Source organism: Camellia sinensis, chromosome 8 (genome assembly GCF_055761805.1).
Source record: "Camellia sinensis isolate YWXY chromosome 8, ASM5576180v1, whole genome shotgun sequence".
In the NCBI taxonomy this organism is placed as follows: Eukaryota; Viridiplantae; Streptophyta; class Magnoliopsida; order Ericales; family Theaceae; genus Camellia; species Camellia sinensis.
The window spans coordinates 13,175,476-13,191,914 of record NC_138968.1 but is presented as its reverse complement, the minus strand read 5'-3'; the positions used below and the strand labels follow the sequence as shown (position 1 = coordinate 13,191,914).

Here is a 16,439-nt window from a genome sequence, read left to right as displayed (position 1 = left end):
CTCTGGTACAGAGGTGATTCTGTGTATATAGACATTACTCCGCCAACTACAATGATCTACACCCACATCTTTAATTTTTTTTCTTCAAATTTGTGTATATATCTATGATGATTAAATTGGAGAAATGAAAATAAAACAACTTTATTTTTAATTTTTTTTTGAAGAAAGGGTAAATTGGTATTTTAATGAGGAAAACTCTTCTCACCAAAAGATTTGTCAAGAAATTTACCGACGATGGAAAGTGTGGTCGAAATTCAACTAGTGTATTGTGTGGACCATGCTTAGAATAACTCCAAACCACACATTGATATTTTCAGATAAAATTCTAAGTATAATATAATGTCACCACAAGCCACCAATTAACACTATTTAACAACACTTATAACACAATTTTAAATTTTAACAGAAGCCAATGTAAATGCGTCAAACTAAGGACCACAACAGGGGCAAACCACGTCAATGTAATTTGCCGTGTGCATTTTTTTCTCAAAGCTTAAAATACAAGTGAGAAATTTCCATATGCAACCTAGGTAGTTAGGTGAAAATGCATTCATAGTTAAGAGAGGCATACAATTACAGAGTTCAAGCATCAGAAAATGATAAATACTAAATTACTAATAGCCTCTGCTGTACAAATGACCAAAAGTTAGAAATCTTTCTTCCATGGACAATCAATCAAGAGAATTTACCTACAAGTACCTGATGCTTGAGCTAATCCGGCCTTCTGCAGAACCAGAATTCGAAGAAACAACTACTCCAATTGAACCTAAGAACATATATTACTTGTCTTGCCAACAAGGTGCACTTAAGGGTTCCAGCAAAAGTTGGAAGTACAAGTCGACAAACAATACGCTAAAAGCTTGCATATTTTTCATAATGTACTTGGTTCTTCCACAAAAATATCATCTCGGGGTCAATCTGTCTTGCCCTGCCTGAGTCTGACGCTGCACGTTATATCAAGACCACATTTTAAATTTCGTCACCAAAGATAAAAGATAAAACATCATACAGAACACTTGAGGATTAAAGGCTTTTCTCATCTGCCATTTTACATCAACAGGTCCCTGGAGGTAAATTATCCAGTAAAAAAAGAACATGATCGACAAGTTTCATTTCCTTCCCAAACTATCATGCATTTTTCGGTTGTCCACAAGACAACACGCCAGTGAGAAATTGATATGGATCTATTGTTCATTATTTAAAAAATCAAAGGATGAGTTTCATCTAACCCCATAGGAGTAGCCAGCAGCTATGTTATATGGATTTGGGTATGAGTATCAGATATGGGTGTAGGTGCATATTAAGAGGTCAGATTCATCAAACCTCAAATTTAAACGTATGCAGACTAGGCAAAAAAGAGTTTTATTTTCATATCATTAACATGTTATGTGAGATAAAGTAGTGTTATATGCAATATAAGTGTCAAAAAGACATTTTACTTATTTTATAGCAATTATACAATAATAAATATATATAGTGATAGCATTAAAAATATATATACATATATATATATATATATATATGAGAAGTGTCTGATGAAACGTGTCGGGCACATTCCGCACCCTTGTCCAAGTGTCAGGTACCCAACACAAGTATTTGATTTATTTTGAGAAGTCCATGTCACTTAGGCCAGCAGCAAGAACCACATTGGTCTAATTATGAAACATTTTAGTGGATACAAATTTAACACTAATGATCAAAAGCGCATTTTGAGCACAAAGACCAGTAATAAGCCTCTAGCTTGCAAAGGTCTCAATATTAAATATTTATTGCCTTCAATAGCAATTTTTTCTTTTTCTCCTAGCATTCTGGCAGTGGACTTAGAAAAGCTCCATTAAATGAAGTGGTTTCAGTCAAATAAGGATGTGTTCCCCCAAGCAACTCAACTAAACAAGAATACTATGAGCAAATTTGTACATAGCATGTAAAATCAGTCTATGTCAACTTACAGCTAATAAATTTACTTTTCAGAAAATAATTACTCGTTTCAGATAAACCATTACATATTGCCAATCAAGATATGCTCAAGGCATTACCTGCGTCGCATATGATGAGCTTTCTGCCAGGAACTTAACATACTCCTGTTTTTTTAAATCAAAAATTAACTTTTCATGGTCCAATAATGATTGTTCTCTCTGCATATCTTCCAGTATTCTTTCTTTTTTCCATTTCATCTCCTTTATTCGCTTTTCTGTTTCAGAATAGTTCAAAGGTAGATTTGATGTCCCGCAACTTTTAGGGAATTTCACATCAATGTCTTCCCTTCAATCAGACAGATTCAATAGGAAAGAAGCACCAGCAGGGAAAAATATCAAAATTATAGTTAGAATTTCACAACTGCATCAAGATAAAAGACATACAAATTTGATATGATGACAGTACAAAGATAATAGACATCTAGCCCACTAGCAAAGCCAATGATGCAAGGAAAAAAGTTTAATTTTCACTGACAGAACCGTTAGATAAAATTCTACACTTTGCCATGTTTGTTTGGGCAGAATATATTAGATAAAATTGCATTCCTAGAACTGTTAGTCTTGGGATTATCTATCCCTTTGAATTGTGTATCATATCTCATATTTGGATTGACCCAGGTCCCAGGATTACGAGGAATTGACAAAATCCTATCAGTTCTGTAATTTTACCAATTAGTCCAAATCTCTTCTAGTCCCCCATATGGGGATACCATGTCCTGGTGGACTATTAGTCTGTGACCCCAATTTTCTTTGCCAAACGAGGGATATGTATTTTGTTGGATGATTAATCCAATCCCAAGGTCATGTCTACCCAACAAACATGACCTAAGTGTGCATAAGCCCCTGTAAGACTTATATTGTTATTTGACAATCCTAACACATATGAACAAGCAAACAGAATTATGCCTCCAATGTCAGAAATAACTGAGAGCTTCTCCATGCACTGCTAGAGCGGCATTCTAGAATTGGATGGATAACTTCTTCAGAAACAGCCATAACAAACTTAATCTTATAGCCACATACATATTGAATATCCACTAGTGGTAGAAATAAATTCAAGTGGATCGCAACTGCTCGGCCACTCCTGAGCTAGCTTTTGAAGGCAATGTAGACATAAAACGCACATAACAAAACTTCTATTGTCAAAAAGCAAGAAAGCATATTTCAGCCACCTAGGTTGACAATAAACCATAACTTCAGAAAAGGGTCTTAATTTCAAAAACAATTTCATTAGAAGTAAGCAATAAACATTTTTTAAGAGGAAATTTATTATCAAACATAATTGAAAAAACATTGCCATATCAGGCAGGGATTCTTACCGATTGCCCAGAGAAAACACACCAGTAGTCTTTACCATCCCACCATCTAGAGATAGGGCTCCATCCCTTATATAAGGAAGAGCCTGTAACATGTCTTCCCTCGTTCTGTAGACTTGAAGGCGAGAAAAGAGATTATAAAAAAGAGTCTCCCTAAGGCCCAGCCCATTGGCTGTGAGACGATGTAAATTGGCACTATCAATATTAATCATATTCACAGCAAACCCAAGAAAGCCAGGTGGAGATTCCCCACCGAGCAATCTTGGCTTCAAAAGATCAAGCCTCCTTTGTGGGTCATTAGTAACAAACTCACCAACATACGGCCTGATAACAAAAAGAAATATTTTTAGAAAATCCACAATTAGAACTCCAGACTGCACAAAAAAAAGATGGTACATGGATCAATACCGTAACTCTTCGAGACAGATGACAAGAAAGCGGCCATCCAAATGTCTCCCTATGGAAGTTCCAAGCCCATGAAGACCAGTACTTTTATTTATAGAACCATCTTTTTCATATGTTTCCAGAGCTTTAACACCATCATAAGTCTTACAGACCACTGCCAACATGGTTTGTATCCCCAAGTACTCCGAGAGAAGCCTGTTTCCATATTGAGAAAATATAAAAATTTCAAGTATCCTACTATAGGTTCCTGATAACAAGAATCTGAATACCCATAATCAACATACAAAATGAGTCCAGTAAAGTGTCTTTTTAGATGAGACAAACCAGTAACGTTAGCAAGCCCACTTAACATCTACATTCATGTTGCATCCTTTGAAAAAATACACACACCCATGCACACTTCAAAATGAACCTAATAATACACAGATCACTTTCCCAGAAGACATCTATTCAATCAGTGGAGCCCTATATGTCATTACTGCAGAACAATATCAAAATGGCTGAAAAATAATTGAACACCTAAATAAGAGGTAATGACTATAGTAAAATTCCATGGTAAACAACGAAAAACACGAAAGATTGCAAGTTCAAACCAACCTGCTGAGGTTGTCATCATCTACTTTCCCAAGTGTCGCAACAACACCTAACACATCCTTGGTCAACAGAAGCTGAGAAGAACCACTGCCATGACAAGTTTTCAGTTGGCACAAAATGCCAGCTGCAGATTTTTCATGCCTTATTATGTGTTCTGCTGTTTCCTCCTCACTTTCCACGTGGCTATTATCCTCATCGTTGATCATAGGGGCACTTGAAGAATGGTATTTCCCAAGACTAACTGAGATAATACTTGTCAGGAAAAAGAAATATAAGAGATTGATAGAAGTTAATCATACATAATCGCAAGAGAATCAAGGTCATAAACTTCTTAATAATCAAAATAATTTTGTTTCCAAAGTGGTGTTACTTGAGCTGCTAAAGTTTAAAAATAAACCGTACATGCCTACAAATAAAGTTAAGTGCAGATCTTATCAACTTCACACCCTAATTTAATTCCATGCCAGGATAATCAGAGAACAGGAAGTTGATCTTTGGTGTGAACAAAGTATAGGAAGGTTATTGATGCAATTTAATGAGTTGTGCTCACTAGGGTGCCATATGGCCTCCACTGAGGGCTTAGGACACAACTTATAAAACAAAAAATTGCACCTTAAAAAAAACAAAACAAAACAAAACAAAACAAAAAGTGAAGTGTAACAGACACCCATCCCATGCCTTCAGTTTTGGGATGGCAACATTTACCAATCAAGCTTATTTCCAGTGGTCACGATTTTTTTTTTCAAAAACAAGATATTTCAAAACATATAGTCAGAATATTAATCTTATTGAGATAAATCTTATCCAAAACACTGCAACCTAGTCCTGGAAAATAGAAAGTCATCATCATCCATTTTATCCACTTGTCAGCAGGCTGCCTATATTTCATAGCTCTTTGTTTTTCCAGAATTTGGGAAATCGCCACAACATACCTTGCATATCAAGAATGGAGTCGTCCAAGCTGTTTTTCTGAGACTTCATAATTTTGATATTATCTTCATGCTCTTTTATTTTTTGACCAAGTAAGTCTATATAGTCAAGGTGCTTCTGCAGAGATTAAATCAATACAAAATCACTCTGGTTGACCAATTCCCTCTTTATGGATATCAGTCATTCAAAAAGTTATGTGCACTGTGAACTAAATCTTTGTCATAACCAAAATACAACCTAAAACACGAGATAAATTCATCATAATATTACAACAGAACTCAGCAGTTTTCAAATAATCCATGACTTTAGAAGTATATACAAAATCCATAACAACCTTAGTAGTATATATAACTGTTTCTCCCTGACTGCTTGGTCCATTTTGCCCTTCATCCCTTGCAGTTAGACCAGAATCATTCTGACCTACATGCTTCAGTGCTGATGGATCTTGAATAGTTAAAGCCTTTGTATGGACCGAAAGCTGAAAAAAACAAATCATCAGGTATTAAAAATATTTTTACAAGCAAATACAACAGCAAAAAGCTTACACATATCTTCTGAAGATAATATACTGTGCCTTCTTTCATTTATTTGCATTGACGCACTAAACAATAAAATATGATCAATATAAAAAATAGAACAAGATTCTTTTTTAAACCAAAGAACAATTTGTTGCTTATGAAGATTGCCTTTGAATCTAATGGACACTGAATCAAGAGCCAAGTTAAAAACAAACTGCAAAGGCCCTAATCATGCAATACATCAGGCTTTCAAAAAATTGTGGAACTCTATTTTCAGACGCTAACTTAAGCACCTCTGTATATCAGCACAGCAGTCAACCTTTTGAAATGGTATGCCACCTACAACATATAGGGATGACCATTTGGCAACCAACCTTTGAAAAATCCTCAAAAGGTTACTGAGCAATCGAAAACTTCTCGTGGGGGAGGTGGGTGAAAGATAATAATTATGAGATCAAATTTAGATGCTTTGGTTCTAGCCACATTTTCTTTCCACCGAATTGAGTCCTTTACTAAGAAGCACAGACAATTCTAAGAAGGTGGCATATACATGGCAGTATCCGTCGGGAACCGACACTTATTGGACACTTCCCGACACGTCTCCAATACTAGTCAAAACGTGTCCTATTTTTTTATAAAGTTTTTTTAGATCCAGACATTCTTTGGACACTCATGTCCATTGCTTAAACATGCGTGTCCACAAATTAGACACATAAAACTAATTATAAGTTTAAACTAAATAACTTAGGATACAAATTACAATATAAAGGAAAAAAATAATGTAAATTTATAAAGTGTTATATTACATTATTTTATTATCTTTGAATGAAATTTTCATATATATGATATATGATAAATATATAAAATTATATATTTCGTGCATATCTCCCATGTGTCATATCCTACATTTTTTGAAAATTGACATGCTTGAGTGTCCATGTCGTGTCCATGCTTCTTAGGTCCTTTCTATATTACCAAACCAAACTAAGCCTTAAGTCCCATCAAATGGGGTCGGCTACATGAATCCTTCTTCTCCACGCGGCTCTATCAAAGGCCATTTCGTTAGTCAAATTAAATAGATTCATATCTCTATTTACAACGCTAACCAACGTTAATCTAGGCCTACCCCGTCCCGTAACACTTCCATCTACCATTACAACATCGCATCTCTTCACTACTGCATCTATTGGTCTCCATTGAATATGACCAAACCATCTTAATCGATTTTCTCTGAACTTATCTTTTTTTTTTGGGTAAGTATCTCAACTTATCTTCTATCGGTGCTACTCCTACCCATTCTCGAATACACTCATTCCTAATTCTGTTTTGTCTAGTCTTGCCACACATCCACCTTAGCATTCTCATCTCAGCTACACTCATCTTATCTACATGTTGTTTTTTGGTTACCCAACACTCCGTCCCATATAACATTGCTAGTCTAATAGCCGTTCTATAGAACTTACCTTTAAGTTTAGTGGGTATTCGTTTATCGCACAGTACCCCAGACGCACTTCTCCACTTATACCATTCTGCCTTAATCCTATGGGCCACATCTGCATCAATCTCCCCTGCTGTTGTGATAATCAACCCTAAATAACGAAAATGTTCACTCCTAGGCAGTTCTTGATTTTCAATCTTCACTTCTCCTCTGCTTTCATTGTTACTGTTACTGTTACTAAATTTACACTCCATGTACTCTGTCTTAGTTTTACTTATCCGAAATCCTTTAGATTCAAGAGTTTTTCCCCAAATCTCCAACTTCGTATTAACTCCTCCTCTAATCTCATCTACTAGTACTATATCATCTGCAAAAAACGTACACCATGGCACGTTATCCTGGATATTTTTTGTCAACTCATCCATAACTAAAGCAAAAAGATAAGGACTTAAGGTAGATCCTTGATATAACCCTACAGTAAAAGGAAATTCATTTGTCTCTCTAGCAGGCGATCTAACAGTGGTCATCATCTCTTCATACATGTCCCTAATCACATCAATGTAACCTTTTGTCACCCATTTCTTTGCTAACACCCACCATATTATATCCCGGAACACTCTATCATATGCTTTCTCAAGATCGATAAATATCATATGAATGTCTCTTTTCTTTTCTCTATACTTTTCTATTACTCTCCTCAAAAGATAGATTGCTTCCATTGTTGACCTGCCAGGCATAAACCCAAATTGATTCCCTGACACCTCCGTTATATCTCGCAATCTGCGTTCTGTCACCCTCTCCCACACTTTCATTATATGACACATTAGCTTAATTCCTCTATAGTTGTTACAATTCTGGACATCACATTTATTCTTATAGATTGACACTAAAATACTCTTCCTCCACTCATCTGGCATGTTCTTAGTCAACAAAATTTTGCTAAACAACCTAGTCAACCAAGCAACCTCCTTTTTACCCAAACACTTCCAAGTTTCAATAGGGATATCATCTGGTCTTAAAGCCTTATTTGATTTCATCTTCTTAAGTGCTATCTCCACTTCAAAATTCCTAATCCTGCGATAGAACCTATAGTCTTGGTTTATCGTATTACTGGCTATTTCTTCCCTTATTGCCCTACCTCCATGTTCCTCATTTAATAATTTCTCAAAATAGTTCTTCCATCTTTCCTTAATCTTTTCATCCCTCATCAATACCTTAGAATCCTCACTCTTGATGCACTTAACTTGATTAAAATCTCTTGTTTTTCTCTCCCATATCTTAGCAAGTTTGTATACCCTCTTCTCTCTCTCCTTACTGTCTAGTCTAGTATATAGATCATCATAAGTTTTCAATTTAGCCCCTGTCACTACTTTCTTGACCTCCTTATTAGCCAATCTATAGCTCCTAAAGTTTTCATCAATTCTATCCTTTTGCCACCTTTTAAAGCACTATTTTTTTGCCTTAACTACCGCTTGAACCTCTTCCCTCCACCACCAAGTTTTCCTAGAGCTGGGTCCCGTTCCTTTCGACTCTCCAAGCACTTCCCTTGAGATTCTCCTCATACAATTGGCCATCGAGTTCCACATAGTGTTAGCATCATCTTCCAAGGTCCAAGTACCTTCATTATCCATTCTATTCTTAAATATTTCTAATTTATCTCCTTTTAGGTCCCACCATCTCGTCCTACGACGCTCACCATCCTTCCTAGCTTGGTATTGCCCTCTAAAACATAAATCTAGTACCAAAATCCTATGTTGAGAGGTCAGGCTCTCTCCAGGAATCACCTTACAATCATTGCATTTTAGACAGTCCACTTTTCTCACTAAGGCCTCGTTTGGGAACAGGCTAATTTAGTAATTTTTTGGTTATTTGGCTAAAAAGATAGGTAAAAAAAACTTGTATGTTTGGGATGATTTTTTGGCTAATTACGAAAAGATGTGCAAAAAGTAGAGAGAAAAGAGAATCTTTGACTTTTTTGTATGGGTTGTTAACTTTTTGACTAATTTAGTAACTTTTTGGCTAATTGGCTAAAATAGCCTCTTGCCAAACGAGGCCTAAGAAGTAATCTATTTGGCTCTTAACTGACCCACTCTTAAAGGTTATCAAATGCTCCTCCCTTTTCTTATACATAGTATTGGCCACCACCAGGTCAGAAGCCAACGCAAAATCTAAAATACTCTCTCCAGCCTCATTTCTGTTACCAAAACCGTATCCACCATGCACCATTTCATAGCCTAGTTTATCTATGCCTACATGCCATTAAAATCTCCACCTATAATCAGGTTCTCTCCTACGGGTATCTCCTGTAAGATTTCATCCATTTGCTTCCAAAAATCCCTCTTAGTCTGATCATCTAATCCTACTTGAGGGGCGTATGCACTAATATTCCCTCCAATAATTAGTTTAACTAACATAATCCTATCCCATTTTCTACTGACCGCCACTACATTCTCCACAAGACCCTTGACAATTAAGATTCCTACCCCCATTCCTGCGTTTATCCTTACCACTATAATACAGTTTAAAACCGGTATCCTCAATTTCCCTCGCCTTCTCACCCGTCCACTTAGTTTCTTGTACGCAAGCTATACTAACTCTCCTCCTAATCATAACATCTACTAACTCTATCGTCTTACCAGTTAAGGTTCCTATATTCCAAGTGGATTCCCTAAACCTATAGTGTTGGACTAGTTTCTTTACCCACGCTCGTCCAGAAAAACGTGAGAACCTTTGCCAATTTTTCACTGCAACCAGGCGTCGATGCGGCGCCTCTTGCTCACTTTTCGAAACACCCGGAGGCAGGCGCAATGCGTCACTTGAGGGTAACGATCTAGCATTTAAACGATTCAAAGTAGGATTTATTATCATAAGGGATCCGAGACGCTTTTTTACGTGTTGGTTGTCAGCTACCTAACACACAACCCTCCTCCTTCACCCCAGTGTAACGGGGACTAATCCTGTGATATAAATATTATATCAAAGGAGATCATAATGATACATGGACAACTTGAATGAAGTATTAGTATAGATCTAATGTTTCCAAGAGCAATAAGCAGCAAATATCCCCTTATTTTGGGAAAGCTGGTGGCAGTGCTCGTGAGTCGTGTCATATTCTCTATGGATACCCAAGACACATTCAGTCTCTTTTGATTAGGATGATGAAGTCGAGGTAGTCCCTCCCTCATTGGGATGAAAAAGTCAAGATGTTGTTTAAAAGGCTGTTGGCCTATTGAGTCCATTACACAAGTTACCCTCGACTTGAGACATAAGGTGAAGGCAATTAAGCTCTCAAGGTACTCAATCGAGATGTTTATGCAAAAGCATTCTTTCTTCTTTGCAACTTACATCAACACTTCTTTATGCAAGGCCTATGAAGCACGGACACTTTGGAGACACGTATGGGATGCACCATATCGTGTCCCCGTATTTAATTAATTTATTTTTAGGAAACATGCAGGGGACACTCTAGGAACTGTCAAGTTGTCCTTTTTCCTACTTTATTTAGTATTTTTGATAAATGTTGAATGTTTATTATTTTTTTCTTACATTTAAAAAATTAATAGATCATTCATAAAAAAATATATAAATTGTAAGTCTTAATTTAAAAGTATTTTTTTAAATAAAAAATAAAATTAGAGTTAATTTTTGTTAATATTGATTGTTTGTGGATGTAATATTAATCTAAATAGCAAATAAAAATACATGAAAATATATTTTATTGCCGTGTTCCACCGTGTCCGTGTCCCTATTTTTTTGAAATCGTCGTGTACATATCTGTGTCCATGTCCGTATTCATGCTTCTTAGTGCAAGGTTGCACTAAGTTGACGTAATCATGACCTTGACTCATCCGGGTGAGGTAGTAAATAGTTGATAATTTTTGTTCTTTTTCAGCTTCTTTTTTTTTTTTTTTTTTTTTTTTTTTTTAACACTGTTTGGTTGAGTTCTCAAATAAAAAAAAAATGGATTTTTTTAAAAAACAAAATTAGAAACTAGCTTGATAAAAATAAACAGCAAAAAAGGAATTTTAAAAAATTAGTTCTGGCCCAAAATAGAGGAAATTGTATAAACGAATGAGCCTTTTTTAAAATATATATATATATATATATTTATTTCATCAAACTAATTTGTGAAAACAGAACCAAACGAAATCTTGTTTTAGATTGCAATGCAGATGGTCTTGTCCAAAATAGTCAACACTCAACACATGGATAACACCCGTTTTAGACCATCTCTAAAATCTCATTCCCAGAATAACAAAACATGGCTTTCCATCCCTTCAAATCTCACCAAAACAACTTCTCCAAAGCACCACCAGTACCAATTTTTAATTTTTAATTTTTAATTTTTAATTTTTAATTTTTAATTTTTTTTTATAATAAAATCTCATTCCCAGGATAATAAACAGGGCCTTCAATACCTTCAAATCTCACTAAAACCACTTCTCCAAAGTACCAATTTTTTTTCCATATATAATTCTGAGTGTAACCCTAAAACCCAGTAAACAATCATACCACATTTCAAAAATGCTAAACTAAAAAAATTATATTCCTTTAAGAATAAAAAAAAAAAAAAAAAAACCAACATAAAATCACTCCTAAATTACCGGTTACACAAATCAGAATTTTTTCTTCAAAAAGAAAATCTAATGCAGATAAGTACAGGGATCGCAAACCATATCTCATATACAAATACAAATTTATCAAAGAACCCCCCCCCCCCCCCCAAAAAAAAAAAAAAAAAAAAAAACACATTTCTGTTTTTCTCTAAAATTAAAATTTGAAGAACTCAGAACAAGGAATGCTAAACCCTAACGAAGAGTGAGAAAGACATACCTGATTGTTAGGGGGAAACATGACGAATGACCTGGATTCCTGATCTCTCTGAGCTCTCTCTCTCTCTCTCTCTCTACACGTAGACACACGCTCTCTCTCCCTCTCTCTCTTTCAAGATTTTCTAACCCTTTTGCACAGACTGAGGAGTACGCCAGGAAATGATTTGATTTTATTCGCCAAGTAAACACCCACACAGATACCCCAACTAGGGCTTGTTTGGTAAAATGCTTACTTTAGGCCTTGTTTGAGAATCAAAAAGTTTTTAATTAAAAGGTGAAAAAGTTATTATTCATTGACCATATAGTTTCTTTTGGAATGTGTATTAGTTTTTTAATTTTTTTGTTTTTTTTAAAATTATTTTAACTTGATGTTAAAAAGTCTTATTTTTAATAAATTTTTTAATTTTTTTAATTTTTGTAAAAGAAAAAATAAAATAATTATAATTTTGATGTAATATTTTTTATCTTATTGACTTTTAATATTTGTTTTGTTTTTATTTGACAAAAAAAAAAAAAAAAACCTATCAACTCTTACATGTCAAATGAGCACATAAATGTCTCACAAAACTCATATGAGATACATAGACTTATTCATCATATTTGGTTTAGAAAATTGAGTTTTTATCTTTTATATTTTTTTAATATTTTACGTAATTTTTTAAAATTTGTAGATGCACCTAATCTAAATATATTTAAAAATTATAATATTTGAATTTTTTTTTTAAATTTACCAACTAAAAATTCAATAAATTTTCATATTTTTTATATTCAATAATTTTTTATAACTTTTTAAATATATTGTATTAAGATTAAGTGGATCAAAAAGTTTTTAAAAAGTTGATTACATATTAAAAAAATCATTAAATTTACAAAAATATGAATTGAAAACTCAAAAGAATTATTTTTAAAAAGTCAAAACCAAGATGATTGATTGTCAAATTATTTTTTTTTTATTTTTGTACTTTTTTTATAAAAAAATTAAAAATTAATTTATAGAAGAGTCCTTTAGTAATTTTTTTATTTTTTAAATAAAATTGTTGCTTAAATAAATTGATGGGCTTTGAAAAAAGTTTTTTTTTTTTAAATACTAATTTAGGTGAATTTTGAATTTTTTTTTCTTTTTATTAATTTTTTAAAGTAAATTACAAATATACCACATGAGATTTGCTTAAAATAATGATTGTCCTTTGTGATTCTAGAAATTACAAATATTATATTGTCAAAATTTTTTATTTAACATAATTAACAGAAAAAATAAACTATCTAACTATTCTCTTGTAGAATAATAAAATTATCTGAATTGTTAATTAAAATATATTTATGATATCATTAAAAATTATTAATTAACTTAATGATTTATTAATAAAAAATGTTTTGCAATTAGAAACTTCGGACATGATGTAATTTCATAAACACATATGGTAATCTGTATTTTAACCACACCTCAAAAAGTATATTTGTAATGTATCCTTGTTTTTGTGTGTCTTTTTTCATTTTTTCAAGTGACAATTATTATTACAAAAAAAATCTCAAGATTTTGAGACTTATAATAAAATAAATTCTTAGTTTTTTATTTTATTAATTTAAACTCTAACATCTGATTTGTTTTCAATCATTTATTTTCATTAAGTACAATCAGAAAAAAAAAATTAATAATTAAACTCAATGTATGTATACATGAAATATCTCAAATATATTTTTATATGATTTTGCCATTTTTAATTTATCAAATTGTTAAAAGATTAAAAGAGTTATATTTTTTACATTTTCACTATTATTAAAAGGTTTAATATTGTTAATTTGTATAAGTTGTAACTTTTATAATTATAAATATAAATATTAGAAAAATATTATATATCACCAAAATATTGTACTAAAACTATTTGCGCCCTACATGATTTTCTATTTAACTTAATTAATATTTGTGGAGATATATTTTCTGAGTACCAACACATGGCTAGGTGACACCGATGTGTTAGCCGAGGTGCCACATGTCCTGGTCGTGAGGCCGAGGTTATCTCCGAATATATCGGAATCCGAGATAAATGGATAAGGGACAAGAGTCCTAGAATGAAGAGGGAACTCAACTTGGATATAGACAAGAGTCTTAGATTGGGAGAAGACTTCAGTTTGGATAAAGATAAGACTCTTAGAGAGTTTATCCTAATCTCACTGGGAGTCCCAGGTTAGCAGCAATCCTAAGTCCATTAGGGCGAGGCTCCTATTGGGACTAGGATTGTATTGACTATAAAATAGAGGCACCCCCATGGGTCAGAGGTATGCTTTTGATACTCAAGCTTGTGAGTTTAGTACTTGATTATCTTTGAGAGATATACTGACTTGATCGTCGGAGTGCCCCCGGGTGGTCGAAACCACCGCGGGATTCTTATATTTCTGTTGCAGGTCCGTCAGGTGCCATCTATTCTGCCAGTGCTCTCCAGCTGGTTACTAAGCAGGCAGTGTGGTCGGAAAATCACCCACACAATTTGGCGCCGTCTGTGGGAAAGAAAGAAGAATAGATGGCCAATGACGGACAGAAGGATCAGATTAGAGACAATGCTCTTACTGGGAGTGGGAGACCTATCGATCTCGACATTGAAGGGGACGATCGCAACACAGAAACTCGTGACCAGAGTCACGGAGTGAAAGACGCCGGCCAGCAAGGTGACGCACCAAAGACAACAGATCGAAGCGGATACTACAACGAAGATGACCTCCGGGTATGGAAGGATAGATACCTGCGGAGGAACGAAGACCCTTCCAGAAGGGATGCAAAGACATGGGGCTTGAGCGCTCCCAAGGAGATATCATTCAAGCATAAAAGAGCTCAACCTGAGTGAGCAAATCCCGGATCCCAGATCCCAGAAGACATGATCTCGGCCTAGATGAGTAGGTCCGAGAAAATAAGAGCTCAACCTGAGTGAGCAGATCCAAGATTCCAGAAGATAAGATCTCGGCACCTGAGTCCGAGAAGAGAAGAGCACAATGAGCAGATCTCAGATCCCAGAAGATAAAAAGGAAACACACAAGATCAGACTAAAGTTGGCCAGAATTGAGAAGTATGATAGGGCCGAGGAGGACATGCTGGGAACAAAGGCATCGGAACAAGAAAAGAGAAACGGCTCGCCGATGCGAGGCCGAAAATCAAACTCAGGTTGGAGCCAAGTACGATCAATAGAGAAACCAAGGCCGACAACCTCGGCTTGAATTAAACCTCGGCGACAAGGTCGAAGCTACATGTATGATGAGAACCCAAGCGGATTTTAAGTTCACACTGGGGGGGGCAAAGAGAAGAAGAATGCGTTTACCACTTGTTGAAATTTGTAGCAATTTACAAGTTGGTTAAACCAATATGATGCTTAACCGAAGTTAAGCCGAGATAATGCTTAACCGAAGTTAAGCCGAAGATGATGTTTAACCGAAGTTAAACCGAGATGATGCTTAACCGAAGTTAAGCCAAAGATGATATTTAACCGAAGTTAAACCGAGATGATGCTTAACCGAAGTTAAGCCGAGATAATGCTTAACCGAAGTTAAGCCGAAGATGATGTTTAACTGAAGTTAAACCGAGATGATGCTTAACCGAAGTTAAGCCGAAGATGATGTTTAACCGAAGTTAAACCGAGATGATGCTTAATCGAAGTTAAGCCGAAGATGATGTTTAACTGAAGTTAAGCCGAGATGATGCTTAACCGAAGTTAAACCGAGATGATGCTTAACCGAAGTTAAGCCGAAGACGATGCTTAACCGAAGTTAAGCCGAGATGATGCTTAACCGAAGTTAAGCCCAGATGATGTTTAACCGAAGTGAAACCGAGACGATGCTTAACCGAAGTTAAGCCGAGATGATGCTTAGTTGAAATTAAGCTGAGATGGTTCCTTACCTTCACTTGTTGAAATTTGTAGCAATTTACAAGTTGAAATTAAATTGAGATGGTTCCTTACCTTCACTTGTTGAAATTTGTAGCAATTTACAAGTTGAAGTTAAGCTGAGATGATTCCTTAATTCACTTGTTGAAATTTGTAGCAATTTACAAGTTGGAATTAAGCTGATTCCTTAATTCACTTGTTGAAATTTGTAGCAATTTACAAGTTGGAGTTAAGCTGATTCCTTATCTTCACTTGTTGAAATTTGTAGCAATTTACAAGTCGAAGTTAAGCCGAGATTATTCCTTAATTCACTTATTGAAATTTGTAGCAATTTACAAGTCGAAGTTAAGCCGAGATTATTCCTTAATTCACTTGTTGAAATTTGTAGCAATCTACAAGTTGGAATTAAGCTGATTCCTTATCTTCACTTGTTGAAATTTGTAGCAATTTACAAGTTGAAGTTAAGCCGAGATTACTGGTTCTTTTCACTTGTTGAAATTTGTAGCAATTTACAAGTCGAAATGAAACCGAGGTTATAGTTTGCACACTTATAGCAATCTA

At 34.7% G+C, this 16,439-nt stretch overlaps 1 protein-coding gene across 1 annotated transcript; it reads right to left on the bottom strand.

Annotated features, from left to right (window-relative positions):
- Positions 1–456: 456 nt before the first annotated feature.
- On the bottom strand, positions 457–12,245 carry LOC114280816 (protein DEFECTIVE IN MERISTEM SILENCING 3). Its single transcript, XM_028223217.2, has 8 exons — positions 12,011–12,245; positions 5,556–5,699; positions 5,224–5,338; positions 4,295–4,532; positions 3,701–3,892; positions 3,296–3,616; positions 2,037–2,262; positions 457–944 (listed from the first exon to the last, which is right to left on the bottom strand). Exons 1-8 carry the CDS (start codon positions 12,029–12,031, stop codon positions 903–905), a joined length of 1,299 nt encoding a protein of 432 aa, XP_028079018.1. The 5' UTR covers positions 12,032–12,245; the 3' UTR covers positions 457–902.
- Positions 12,246–16,439: the final 4,194 nt, after the last annotated feature.

What these genes read in the sequence shown, in the direction of transcription:
- LOC114280816 (XM_028223217.2), bottom strand. Translation starts at nt 12,031, where the DNA reads ATGTTTCCCCCTAACAATCAG. An exon ending in TGTTTCCCCCTAACAATCAG is followed by an intron (nt 5,700 to 12,010) that starts GTATGTCTTTCT and finishes TGTTTTTTTCAG; the next exon opens with CTTTCGGTCCATACAAAGGC. An exon ending in CTCCATTCTTGATATGCAAG is followed by an intron (nt 4,533 to 5,223) that starts GTATGTTGTGGC and finishes GTATTATCTCAG; the next exon opens with TTAGTCTTGGGAAATACCAT.